This window comes from Colias eurytheme, chromosome 12, assembly GCF_061535395.1.
Source record: "Colias eurytheme isolate Ceu_HAF_F1 chromosome 12, ilColEury1 Martin Lab GWU primary, whole genome shotgun sequence".
NCBI classification, from domain to species: domain Eukaryota; kingdom Metazoa; phylum Arthropoda; class Insecta; order Lepidoptera; family Pieridae; genus Colias; species Colias eurytheme.
In genome coordinates, this window is record NC_142991.1 from 9,227,252 (window position 1) to 9,242,297 (window position 15,046).

A 15,046-nucleotide genomic window follows, 5' to 3' on the forward strand; every position below is an offset into this window, starting at 1 on the left:
TTGTTAACACATTGGACACAATCTATATGATAATAAAAAATAAAAGCTTGTCGCAAGATTAAAAATTTTAGTAGATAAAATTATTGGCATCAAATCTCGACTTCTATTTTATCTATGGTTCTTAAAAATTACTTACTTTCTAAGCTGATGGAAGAGTTTCTTCCAATCATTATCATCTGTCTTCGGAACTGAGTCGATCTGTTGTGACGTGAAATGGAAGTTGACTAGTTCGCGCCACACGCGTTGTTCAGAACAGAGTGACGCCATTACTGACCAGGCTGATGATGCTGACTGGAAAAAAGTAAAAACATTGTTTTAACGTGATAACGTTTTTAAAATCGTTTTAGTCGGGTGACATGTTCAGAAACTTGTGTCACACCAAAACCTCACGAGCGCGATCGCAGGTATAACGAGAGAGAGACGGACCGATCTCCCGTCTCATCTCGAGCGCTGCCACCAATAAGACATTATCACGTAAACATCTCGATCGTAAACCTACTTTACAAACAACCAATTTTTTTTACGTTTCAAATTAAAAAAAAATTGAAGTGGCTGTGGAAAGTATTATTGATAAAATATTAAGGCCTGTAGGCACCTTGGTAATCTATCTCTAGAGTCTAGGTTATCCAAATATTTAAGATTCGCTATATAGTTTCGTGTATTCGTTCGTAATTGTATTTATCGGTTTTGGAATTTGGTATTAATAGAATAAGTTATTACTAAGGACAAACAAAAGCTATTTTTTATACAATTATAATCATTTATTTTATTAAATACAAAAAAAAGCAAAAGTAGAGCATGATGAAAAATTTTTCACAAATTTTTTAAATAAAGTTTAACGACAATATTTCTTGCAAATAAATAATTATTGTATACAACTTACATCCAAATCCCTGTGGTCAGCTATCCTTAATAATATCTCCCTGATACATTCTTCAGGGAGATCATGCAGTTTCGGCACTACTTCTGGACCAGGCTAAAACAATTGAGTTAAGATTAACATCTACTCTAATATTATAAAGAGGAAAACTTTGTTTGTTTGATTGTAATGAATAGGCTCATAAACTACTGGACCGATTTTGATGAAATTTGGCACAGATAATCTTTAGACCCTCAGAAAGAACATAGAACTTTTATTGCGAAATATGTACCACGGGCGAAGCCGGGGCGGACCGCTAGTTAGATATAAAGACATTCATTATTTGTTTGTCATGATTAAAATTTTTTTTTTATTGATGATAGGGAAGAGCTCGACCACAATCTCGCCTGATGATAAGCTGAGATGTGGTATGCTATGCAGTATGCTCTCAGTAATCCGATTAATCCTGGCTTTTAATGGCCAAGTACTGGCCAAGTCAATTTTTTTTTCTCTAATTTTTCACTCACCTCTTGTATAAATCATGCAGATGCTAACAGAAATCCTATTTATCGTAGCAACCAATAGCCAATTATTGGCCAAATCACATCATCTATATCGATAAATCCGACAACACGGCTTTTCCTAACACGAATCCTTCTCTTATTCTTCTTAATTTCACTTACCTCCTGTATCCGAATGCTCTCAGCGATTCTATTAATCCTGGCTATCGCATGGTCATGGTGTCCCCAGAGCGCGCGGGAGCCCAGTGGTCGGCCCCAACACGCGCGTCTCTCAGCTTCCCGTATAGCTGTTAGACCTACTACTAGAGCCCGTAATGCGTTTAGATTTTGCTTCGATGTTGCAACTGTAAAAAATAACCTTCCTTATTGAAATCGGTAAAATTATACTGAGTTGAAGTGTATAGGGTACCAGAATTATGAATGACATATGAATTAGTTTTTAAGTTTTAGCTGTAATTATCAGGCATAAATATTATGAATAGTATCTATTATATAAACAACATTAAGTCTGTATTTTCTATTGTTTGAGTTGAGTTTGAGTGAGTCTCCCCGTGACCACGCTCGCTGTAAAGTGTTCGAAACGTCGGGAAAATAATATACAGAAATGAATAAATCGCGTTTAAAATCCGTTTATGTAAAAAATAAATAAATAAAATAAAAAGTCTTTAATTTTCTTAATATTAAGTCTGGATCAGGATATATGTATGCTATTAGTACCTCCATTACTACATAACCATTTTTGAATCGTTTGGTCACTCACCTTGATCAGCAAGTTGTTCAAGCATAGACAAGAGGAGTTTCTGCGCGGCACCCGGCAGGTGCGTTAGTCTCTGGCCGCACAGCAGCAGTTCCAAAAGAGCGCAGATGTAGTTGAACCGCCGAACGTCACGGACGGCGGATGAGAAGTCCAGACGACGGACTGCTTCTGATAGACCGTTGAAACCAGCTATCTGGAATGCGGAACGTTGGGTGTAATATTGCCAGTAACAGAAAAATTATGACATACTTAGTAAACAATAGCTATGCTCAAATGTCATTTTCTCATGAGAAACTATCATTATTTTTTGATTTGAAACTTGCCTTCAGTCTTTACAATCCATATGAAACCTTTCAAATTTGCAATTATGTATGTGTAGATAATTATAAATTATTAAAACTTACAATATATGCAAATTAAATAAAGGACTGCAATTATGTACCTCTCTTGTGCATTTGATTGTGATGTGACAATGAGGAGGAACTCTTGCGACGACATCATCTGTACTTTTATCACCTTCGCCATCTTCGCTCCTAAAACAAAAGAAGTAAATATGACGTAAACTGTGATTTTTGTAAAAAAAAAAGTTCAAACAATAAATTCATTTAGGCAAGTCATTAAGTTTCGATTCCTGTTGCCACCTCACCGGACTACGTGATATGTGTTTTAACAATGTTTAGGTAATGGTTAGGGAGCCAGGTGCAAATTTGGTTAACTATTTCCTCTCAAGAGATAATTCGTCAGACGCATGAGAGTATAGTATTATAAAGCCTCGTGAACGTCAGCTGGCGCTCGGTTGGGGGGGTGAGCGGTTGTAGCCTCCCACGCACATAGGAAAAAAAATACATTCATTCATTCATTTCCTCTCAGCTAAAAATTTGTCAAATTGTAGCTAACCCAATATCTCAACGAAAAATACAACATGGTGTATTATACGTCAGCTGGTGTCTCGAACATGAAAGTTAAATTTAAAGAAAAATTTATTTTCCGTTATTTCCTCTCAAGCAAAAATTTACCTGATGATAGCTTATATGTAACTGTGGATAAATATATACAGTGGTGGACGTTTAATTAGAAACAGGTAACACGATGAAGTAGTCATCAAGTTTATTTAACATTTGTGTATTAAAGTATTAGAGATTAAGCATTATTTCATATGTAATAGAACACCCGTTTATCTAGTTTTATAATAAATTGCTTAATTTTAATCAAACGTTAGCTTAAATTAATAAAATCAAACAACTTTAGGTGAAGTTTGATTTCCGCGTATTTTCAGTCTGGACAACAAATTAGAAACAGCATGTTTCGAGTGTTCTAAAGTCAAAACCTATTAAAATGCCGTCAATATTTTTTTCATCTATAAATATTTGCACCGTTTTTTAAACATTCTATCTAAAAGTTTCTGAAAATTAATTTACTTTGCAGCAAAAATGGGTAAAAGTAAGATTCGTGACCCATCAACAAGAAAAATAATTTTAAGTTTACATTTTGACAAAAACTGGAGTTACAGGAAAATTGCAAATCATTTAGAGTGTTCGATAAAAAGATATTCAATGTTACAGTCTATTTCAATAAGCATGGTAGTTCTGATCAAGTGTCTAGAAAAGCTGGACCATGAAAAATCACTGCTCGCGAGGATAGGCAAATGATTCTTTTGGCAAAAATGGATCCATTTAAAAGCTCAAATTCTATTATAAAATTAGTTTTTTCCGAAGATGAACCACGCCATGTGTCGATGAGATCGGTTTTCGGGTGGTAAGTCGAGGCAAAATTGTTTGTGAGAGACGCCAGGAAAGTACAGCTTCTTATTAGGCAGGGAACGACGATTTGCATTTACTAAGAAATATTGTTTGAGAACAGTCCACCAGTGAAAAAGTTTTATTTTGGGACGAAACAAATTAATTTAATCAATTCTGATGGCAAAAGATACGCGCGTCGTCCAGTTAACCATACCTTAGATAATAAATTAAAAACAGTTAAGCAAGGCGGAGGAAACATTATAGTATGGGGTTGTTTTTAGATTGTTATAATCTTTATAGACAACAACGGCTTTACAACGTCGTGGCTCCGATTGTAAGAGATTTTCACACGTTTGCAAAAACATATTTCCTAATAGAATTGGAACCTTTAAATGGATCTATCTTTGCGAAAAGAATAATTTACCTATCCTCGCGAGCAGTAGTTTTTCATGGTCAAGCTTTTCTAGGCACTTAATCAGAAGTACCATGCTCTTTGAAATAAACTATAGCATTGAATATCTTTTTATCGAACACTCTAAATGATTTACAATTGTTTGATTTTATTAATTTAAGCTAACGTTTGATTAAAATTAAGCAATTTATTATAAAACTAGATAAACGGGTGTTCTATTACATATGAAATAGTGCTTAATCTCTAATACTTTAATACACAAATGTTAAATAAACTTGATGACTACTTCATCGTGTTACCTGTTTCTAATTAAACGTCCACCACTGTATGTCAGCTGGCTGTATCTTGGTGGAAAAACCGTCAGCTGATACGGGAGGCTACAACCGCTCTTCCCCCCAACCGAGCTCCAGCTGACGTTCACGAGGCTTCATAATACTATACTTTGATGCATTTTACTAATTACCGCTTGAGAGGAACTTGGTCATAAAATCTGCTGCTGGCTCCCGGACCATAATATAGACTCCTGCATCAGAAATCGCATAAAATCGCTATGTAATTAATCCTAAAATCCTTATTAGTAGTCAAAAGCATTCCAAAAGGAAGTTATAACTTGAAAACGGCTTATTATTTGGAAACAAAAGACAGAACAAGAGCAGTGTTAAAATTATTACCTAGTAGAACAATAAATGAATAATCAAATAACCATAACTAGGCTACATTCGATCAACCAAAGCAAAAAAACCGTGCCACTGCATTTTACATTCGTTTGACGTCCTATTTCCGCTTCAACAATGACATTTTCCTTTATGCTACCCACATTATACAGGGATAAAGCTCTGTAATAAGTAGGTCTCATATTTAATTCATTAAGTCTCATGAGCACTGACCCACTAAAAAGCGCACAGGCTTTGACATATCCGCAAACTTTTTAGTTTATTTCCTACATTTAAGCCCTAAACTCCTAGAATCTTTACTCCTCATACATTTAGAGAACTTTCAATTTGATAAGAAATATTTATTTGCAATAAAAATAAAAATTTAATACTGTTTTATAAGAAATTACGTTAAAATTCCTGTATTGAGAAATGCTAAGTACTTATGTATGCTTTAATTACATATTCTATAATTAAATGCGAAATCTACTTAGCATTTAATCCACATGTCTGCACCTAGCCGACGCGTACGACAGACGCGACGTGGTCGAAATAGATCTTATATTATTAAAGAAATATCTAATTTTATAAACAGTGTTCCGTCTTTAGATTAATCTGTCCCTTCCAATACTAAAAAAATGGCCAGATAGTACGAGAACCCACACCAGGATTAGTGCGTTCATAGTTTTTTTGCTAAAACCAAAATTTTATGTATATTTATAATTAGGAGAATATATTATATCGACTAGGTTGCCAGTCAAACTTTAGCCGCAAGCATTTTAAAATTTTATTTCAAATCGATTTTTCGGTTAACATTTCGTTCACTTGTTATTTTAATAAGAGAGGTGGATAATCGCCTGAACCTTTTGGTGACCCATGTGCCTGCACTCCTGCAGCCATTTATTAGTTTATTGTTATATACATTTTGTTTATCAATCCGTGAAAATTGTAGGAAATAAAATTAATTATAGTTAATTGAAAGGCACATGCATGCACAATGTAACACCAGTTACTATTTATTCATTATTCGATGATAAATAATTCATTACTTCATCGCCTTGCGTTTTTAGCTGCAGAAATTAATTATATTTATCTACAACAATACGTACAAATGCAAGGAAACCTTTGAAAGTTATAGAAGACGCTAATGTTTTATAGATTACGTACTTTATCTTATTTTAATGACATTATTTATACTCGTACACGTAAAAGAAATATACAGTAGAATCCTTTTATTATGAGTCCGGTTATATTAACCACACCATATTCATATAAAATTCTTAATAAAAGTCGGATAAAATGACTTCGTTTATAGTGACATATCGTTTATTGTGACCAATTTTTAATGAATTGTCCAGTTACTGACCGAAATGAATTCTAAAACTTTCAACAGTAATTTCTGTTTGGAAAAATTGTGATATCCGAAAACTCTTTTTTTTGTTTGTTATGAGTCTTAATGTGTAGGCATCTCTATTTTGTTAACAAAAACAGGAGATTGTTTATTTTCTACAAAATGCTTTGTATGGCGTCCGTTTATTATGACGTGTTTGATATTCCCCTTCAATGTCATTATAAACGGATTCCACTGTACTTTAATACACATGCAGAATAAAAATATGTTAAAAGAAGAAAGATTTTTCTTCATAAAATATTTCGAAAAGAAAGAGAAATTTGAATGTATGTAAATAACATACTAAAAACTACAGGGACGAATTCAAAAATACTTTCCCCAGCAGAACTACATGATCATGGGAGGAAAAGTGTATTTTATTATTCTTTATAAATGAAAATAAAACATGATATAAAGTAGATTTTGAGTTTATAAATTACAAACAATCTCAATATAAATGTAGTTTAGTAATAATAACTATTATCTGTGGTAGTAGGCCAAAACACGAATTTGGCATACAAATATTTACATCAATACGACTCACACCTGACTCGTTTTATACAAGAGCCAGTAGAGACGAGAGGTCAACTTATGTTGGTCAACAATTGGCGGGTCATTGACATCTGACTCACGGTATATTCTAAATACAGATAATCTGCAGCAGTTTTCATATAAGCTTTACCATTTTATATGTAGGTTTGTGTATGTTAATGCAGATTGTTTGAAGCGAATAAAGACTAAAGAACAACATTGCAGTTAATCTGTTCATAAGAATAATTGTTTACGTAACATGTCGCATGTTGTTTCACAAATAAAATGTAAATAGAACTCTTATAATAAAAACTAAGCTTACAAAATAATGTTGAATATACATACATTAAGTTTTAAATTAAATTTTCCTAACAAATAATATGAATACATAACTTTTAACAATTAATTTGGTTCTTGTGTGATCAATAAAGAATAATTTTAAATCATACATAATATTCACCATAGCAACTATAACGTGGAAATAATCTATGAACACATTTCATTTCGTACTAATATAATTAATAGGCATATAACGCAAATATTAACCAGGTTAATATGTAAATATAATCAAATTAAACCAAGAAGGTTTAAGTTTACACGCAAGTATATACTTATGTAATCATTATGAAATATTAATGCAGTCTCTGCGATTAGAACTAGGTCATGATCCTATGAGCATAGACAAATAGACGATCGATTTGTTTATGTTTATTTGTATACGCAGGGTCGATAGCCTCGCCAGTTATCAAAATAGAAGAAAGCATTTCTTTGTGTTTTGCAATTGCAACAGTTTAGCTATTTGTATCCGGAATTCGGAAACCGTTTATATTGTTAAGAATGTATTGATTTATCCGTTCGGATACACGTGTCATATTGTTTAGGTTTATTTGTTTAAAAGTTTACAATCCACTCTTTTAAGAAAATTATATAATTTGGATATTCAAATAAGATGCTTGGGTACTGCTTAGGTATTTTAATCCCATCAAATTGTTTGAGTTAGGTACTATAAAATATTTAATTCGTCAACGAGGAATATGAATTTTCACTTTCTACGAGTTTAAACAGTGTCTAATGGTTGTTATGACATAATTACTGGCATTAAAAATAGGTGTGAAAGTGACAGCGTCTCAGTCTCGTTAAAATAATTAGTATTCGTAACGATAATTAATATTAAAGCACGTGCAGATAATCTGTGAAATCTAAAAATATATTCACGAGATTATATTACATTTTCCTACAAAATTAATTGTATAAATAATCACATTTATCTACTGACTACCTGCGCTCCGCGGTTTCACCCGCGTGGCTCCGCTTCTGTTGGTCTTTGCGTGATGATATATATAGCTTTCCTCGATAAATGGGCTATCAAACACCGAAATAATTTTTAAAATCGGACCAGTAGTTCTTGAGATGAGCGCGTTTAAACAAACAAAAAACAAACAAACTCTTCAGCTGATGATGTATATTATGATTCTATTTTCAAGCGTGCTTTAAATTATTTAAAAGAATAATTAAGCCAAAGGAAACAAATATCTGTTTCTGTTTTATATTGCTTTGACGCTCAATGTTAAGATATCAAATGACACTTTATAAATATCTACACCATACGACGTACAGATATATCATATTTTTAACAAAACTACTGCCTATTACCTTGTACGAAAGGAAACAGTCGCTTTCACATTAACTATATGAAATATGGATTATTAATGGGAGAGGAAAATTACAAGAAGCAAGTCTAAAATAGAACGGCATTGCACATTCGCCATTTCCCGTGGCCTTCCGCGTACAACCAAGAGGCGATACATGGTACAACAAAGTATAAGTATTTTCACTTATAAAATAGATCACGCTACTTTCAGCTCTATATCACTATATTAAGCATTACATTAGCATCAAATATAACAAATTTAGTTGAGATTTAACATTCACTATACGATTGTGTCGTGAGAGCTCAATTTATACTGGTTTACTTTCATACGTATACGTAATACTGCATCATTTCAGTATGACAATGTAGCGAACTTCATTGCAATATTAATTATCAAAGTTCATAATAAAGGTCATCTTCTGAACAGAAGAGTATAATAATACTTTTTATACGAAGTGGTTTTGGAGAGCCTATTTCAGACTTCTTGATCGTTGACTATCATAACGAACCTTTACAAAGGCTTTTATTTAGTGTCTTAACCACCTTATCTATACTAATATTATAAAGCTGAAGAGTTTGTTTGTTTGTTTGAACGCGCTAATCTCGGGAACTACTGGTCCGATTTGAAAAATTCTTTCGGTGTTAGAAAGCTCATTTATCGAGGAAGGTTATAGGCTATATATCATCACGCTACGACCAACAGGAGCGGAGCCACGGGGGTGAAACCGCGGGAAGCAGCTAGTGTTCTTATAATATGATATTGATAGTAATTAATTAATTATTATTGAAGTGAAAATTCTTAATAGGCGCGTTGCGAGTAAAATTTCAAGGTCGCGTCATGGCAATAGCGTCACGTCACGGAGTAAGGCGACGATTTTGGTATCTTTCCAAAGAATCTTGCCAAAGAAGTTTCACTTCTGACACGTGTGCTCGCTCACACACGGTCTTGTTTATTCACTACTTACATACCTATTCCTTTCTATTTTAAGATCTGCAGTTATAGAGCTGATGATAGAGCAATAAAGATTGCCATTTAAAATTGCACAAAAGGACATTACATTGTACTATCATTATCGCGGAGAGAAGGCCATTTCAATCCAGCTATCCGCTGTGGAGTCAATGTCATGGATACATTATACTAAAGGACGATGCAAAGTTGCATAATACTTGATACCACATTATAATGTCACTTGCTGATTGAACGCATGTTGCCTAGGAAGCAACGCTTTTTGAAATACATAGGAAAGTTGTAGTTCGTCAATTTGGCCCGAACGTTTTAAAAGCACAGTGTTAATTACGACGAGAATTTAATATTTATAGCAAATACAATAGGACAAATGGGGATAATTGAGATATATTACAAACTAACTGCGCTCCGCGGTTTCACCCGCGTGGTTCCGCTCCTGTTGATCTTAGCGTGATGATATAATATGTATAGCCTATAGCCTTCCTCGAAGAATGGGCTATCGAACACCGAAAAAAATTTTCAAATCGGACCAGTAGTTCCTGAGATTAGCGCGTTCAAACAAACTCTTCAGCTTTATAATATTAGTATAGATATGCTATAAAATTATTTTGTTCCTAACTTCATAATAATATGGTATATGACCTCAAATGTAAGTCTTCATCAGAATAAAACTATGTAGGCATAATATAAACGTATTTTAGGTATTGCAAAAATGGTCCGGGAGCCAGCAGCAGATTTTATGACCAAGTTCCTCTCAAGCGGTAATTAGTAAAATGCATCAAAGTATAGTATTATGAAGCCTCGTGAACGTCAGCTGGAGCTCGGTTGGGGGGAAGAGCGGTTGTAGCCTCCCATATCAGCTGACGGTTTTTCCACCAAGATACAGCCAGCTGACATATATATTTATCCACAGTTACATATAAGCTATCATCAGGTAAATTTTTGTTTGAGAGGAAATAACGGAAAATAAATTTTTCTTTAAATTTAACTTTCATGTTCGAGACACCAGCTGACGTATAATACACCATGTTGTAACCAGCTGACTATTTTTTTTCGTTGAGATATTGGGTTAGCTACAATTTGACAAATTTTTAGCTGAGAGGAAATGAATGAATGAATGTATTTTTTTTCCTATGTGCGTGGGAGGCTACAACCGCTCACCCCCCCAACCGAGCGCCAGCTGACGTTCACGAGGCTTTATAATACTATACTCTCATGCGTCTGACGAATTATCTCTTGAGAGGAAATAGTTAACCAAATTTGCACCTGGCTCCCTAACCAAAAGTATCATATTATGCTTTTGTAACAATTCCGCAAGAAATGCCATTCGATTTGTTAGTTGATGTACATTCTCCTTGATAAATTGCAGCCATATTGCATCGATATTAATTCTATGTTTATGAGAACAAAATATCGTTTCGCGTATCGCAATTTTTTTATTAAGTTTTAATTTTTATAATTGCCTTTACATTCTAGCTACGCTAACACGACCAATATGCACGACCAATCGAACAATATTATTATAAATAGAATTTAGATTCAATATTTCGCGTAAAAGAAAATATTAAACATCATAGAATTTCAATTTATTTGATGAAAATTTCTTCTTCTCTAGACTTTATTGAACTGCTGAAAAGGCCGAACAGACTGAACCAAACATTTGATTATCTCAATGGTTGAAAATCAATTTGAATGTACTGAAATTTCTAATATAAATCATTAGATACCTACAAGTTTTCGTTACGCGCAGTAGCTACGGTAATAGCCCTTTAAATTGACAATACTTGTGTCTTGAACAATGTAAATGCAATTTGGGGTAATTTTTGTGAAAGTTTCTAGTGTAATTTTGGTTTTATATGAACAATGGATTTTACATATTATATCCGGCTTTTGGTGCAATAGTTTATTTAGAATTTTATTGTTTTAACATATTCTACAAGTATTAGAAATAATCTAATCAATTTGACTTATTTGTGTTTGTGTGTTTGTAGAAATTACAACTTACGAAAGGACTAGGAAAATTATTCATTTTTGGAAGAACTTTTTTCACCAATAACGTAACGTAGTACGTACCAACAATTATATGTAGTAGGAAAAAGAAAATTGTGATCATTTATGTTACATTTGCATTAGTGACTTCAAAGTTTAAAATAAAGATGGATGTGATAAAAATCGCTCTAAATAGAGGTTTTTCGTCGTTGCGATAACGTCGAGAACAAAATATGTATTGCCATAAATTTTCCTCATCTATGCTTGAAGCTTGCTAGAAGGATCAAAAACCGTATTACAAGACAACATTTTGTTGGCACCACTTCACATGTTAAGGTTTGTTAAGTTTTGTTAAGTTTAAATAACTCATTGTTTTCGGAGCGCGAACTGAAATCAAGTAATTGAGTTACATCAGCAGATTGAGTAATATAATTATGAGTAAGGCTGTGCGACTTTGCTAAAGACGCGGTTAACGAGGAAAAAAGAAATAGGTATTAATTAATTTATAATTTACAAATTTTCCTATTTTATTGTTCTATTCACAATACAAATTATGTTGTCGAGCGAAATTATAAAGGTCGCGGAAAGAAAACAAAAAAATGTTATAGATTGTTGATTTCATTTAAGTACCTACCCAATTACCTAAATCAATAATATTTTAGTGGTCGCAAGTCGCAACTCACACATTGTATAAAATATTTTGAATAGCTTTTAAGTTCATTAGCTCGATAAAACTAATTTCAATACGATCGGTGGGTACTTTTTTATGATATGTATGATGAACTTGCCAACAAATGTTTGCAGTTTGAGTAAAGTAGTTCATTCATCAAAAGGTTTTCTAAAAATTTACCAACAAGGTTAAATCTGATTTGAACGACGAACTCAAATATCCGTCTGCACTAGAATAAACGGAAAATTTAGCAACTAGAGTTTACACCCAACCAAATATTTACAATGCCATTAAACAGTTATGTTCTTAGCAATCGTGACATTTAACGGTGCCAAAGCAAAAGCAAAACACTGAACGCATCTTTAGTTCTATATCGGGAATGAAATTGCACCGAAACCAAGGGTGATGAGCATTGGTCGACGAACGCTGGCAACTTGCCAATATATGGAACAGAACAGGGGGCTCAAGATCGCTGACGGCGCTTTACGATAATGTCCTAATTCGAAATTTAAAACTATGTCAAGCAAATGGCGCGCGATTTTGTACTTTTTCACAGTCCACAGATAACAAATATTTCAGGTCGCTGCATTGTGAACTAAATTTTCTGGTAGTGACAGATTTAGTATTTTATATTTAAAATATTTTGCTGGGTTTATATTTAGGTATTATTTATACTTCAAAGCAATCCCGTTATTGTTGATAAGGCATTTGAGCATTTCAGTTCCGTGTTGTTAAACTGTATTTTATTATCTAATCTTTGGCATTAATCGTGAAGTTGTTGGTAAAGTGATGCGCAATTTTGCTTTTAGAGAACTCATTATATTTTATATACTTATATTATGTATGATATTAATAATTAAGTTATATAAAAATGTGAAGCAACTGTTAGGTATTTGCTTCATATTTTCGCTTCATTTTTTTAATCATTGATGCGTTTATTAAAATGTTTTAATGACTCAAGCGCGGATCCAGGGGGGGGGGTCACGGGGTCATGACCCCCCCCTGGGCTAGGTCCACGACCTAAGTGGACCACTAATTTAATATTAACTTTTTTAAATTAACAAATTAATAGTGTTCAATATGATGTTTTTATTGAATTTTGAGACACAAAAGTAATATAGAACAATGAAATCAATTACAAACGGTAACGGAAGAGAATATAACAAAAATTATAGAAAAAGTTTATTAGGGTCGACCTGTGGTCGTAATTTAAGGACAAATAACAGGTTTTTCGATTTAAAAAAAAAACTATAACTGCGGAATAAAGTATAATGGTAAAGTTGTATGTAATTAATTTTTTTTTTCTACAACTTTTGCTGTTACACTTTTCACACAAAACCTCAAATATCTCCTATATATCCTCCCGTTCGTGAATAAGACATAAAATAGCAATTTTTTTTTAAATTAACACTATAAAATACAGTCAAATTACAACAAAAAATCGGCCAAGTGCGCGTCGGACTCGCGCACCGAGGACTCCGAGCAAACATATGTTTTCATTATGTTGTATCTTACAATTTTGTTAAAAAGGATTCTTTATCTGTGCTTGTAAGTGCTTAAGTCGTTGCTTTTAACCAAATTTCAAGACTGTGTTCACGGGAAGTACCTTGTAGGTTTTGATTGATGATTCCCTTGCAAGTAGTTGCGAATTACAGAATATGCGGCTCTAATTGCTTTATCTTCAGATTGCGTTGACATAGAATTTGAATTAAATAACAGATTTAAGTTATTATAGACCTGAGTTCTGATGTGAATATCAATTAAATACATGTAGACGTTCATGAGTAAAGGGATTGTAAGTTTAAAATTATTTAAAAAAAAAATATTTTTATTTAATTTAATTAAATAATTAGGGTTTTCGCAGTTATTACTTTTTACTCAATTTCAAGACTGTGTTTACGGTACAGGGTGCTCCCTGCAGGTATTGATTCCCTTGCTAATGTCGAAATCCTACGGTCTACGGTCCCTTGATGCTGTGAAAATTCAAACGATTTAGCCAACGCAATCAAAAGATGCAGCTGTAATTGCTGAAATTTTTCGACACTTCCTAAGAAATCAAAACCTACAGGGTAGTTCCCGAGTACACAGAGTCATGAAATTTAGTACAATCAAACGTCTTATAACGCAGACTAGCTTACCGCCCGCGGCTTCGCCCGCTTTCTCTAAAACCTTATAAATATGTAATATACTATTCCTCTTGAATCACTCTATCTTTAAAAAAAATGCATCGAAATTCGTTGCGTAGTTTTAAAGATTTAATCATACATAGGGACATAGGCACAGAGACAACGACTTTGTTTACTAATTGCGAAAAGCATGAATTTTTCCTTAGATTATAATATAAAAAAATATTTTAAAAATTTTTTAACATACAACCCTGTTACTCATGAACGCTGACATGTATTAACTTAAAATTCATACAAAAAACTCAAGTCTATAATACCTTTACGCTATAATAAAATCAAACTTATATGTCAACGAATCAGAAGATACAGCCGTAAATGCCGAAAAATTTCGCAAATTTCGACATTCGCAAGGGAATCAAAACTCAAAACCTACAGGGTACTTTCCGTAAACTCCGAATCTTGAAATTCGGTACAAAGCAACATCTTACAGTACAGATACAGGAATAATTGCAAAAAATATATATTTTTCAAGACCCTTTTTCTCAGGAACGCGTGGAGGTATCAATCTGAAATTCATACCGAATACTCAAATCTACGGTTCCTTATAGCTGTGAAAAAATCAAACTTATAAGCCAACGCAATCAAATGATACAGCCGTTTATGCCGTAAATTATCGCAAATTTCGACAATATCGCAAGGGAATCAAAATCTATAGGTATTGTACTACTTCCTGTGAACACAGAGTTCTGAAATTTGGTTAAAAGCAATGTCAGCACAGATG

The 15,046-nt window shown here is 33.3% G+C and overlaps 1 protein-coding gene across 1 annotated transcript in view; it reads right to left on the bottom strand.

Annotated features, from left to right (window-relative positions):
- The window catches only part of LOC149904218 (F-box only protein 32), a 28,141-nt gene that overhangs the window by 4,450 nt on the left and 8,645 nt on the right, over positions 1-15,046 (bottom strand). Inside the window, exons 3-7 of the mRNA XM_090107624.1 lie at positions 2,580-2,670; positions 2,141-2,330; positions 1,543-1,724; positions 884-976; positions 137-291 (exon numbers count right to left, since the gene is read on the bottom strand). Coding sequence (XP_089963750.1) covers positions 137-291; positions 884-976; positions 1,543-1,724; positions 2,141-2,330; positions 2,580-2,670 — 711 coding nt within the window. The remainder of the gene's footprint in view (positions 1-136; positions 292-883; positions 977-1,542; positions 1,725-2,140; positions 2,331-2,579; positions 2,671-15,046) is intronic.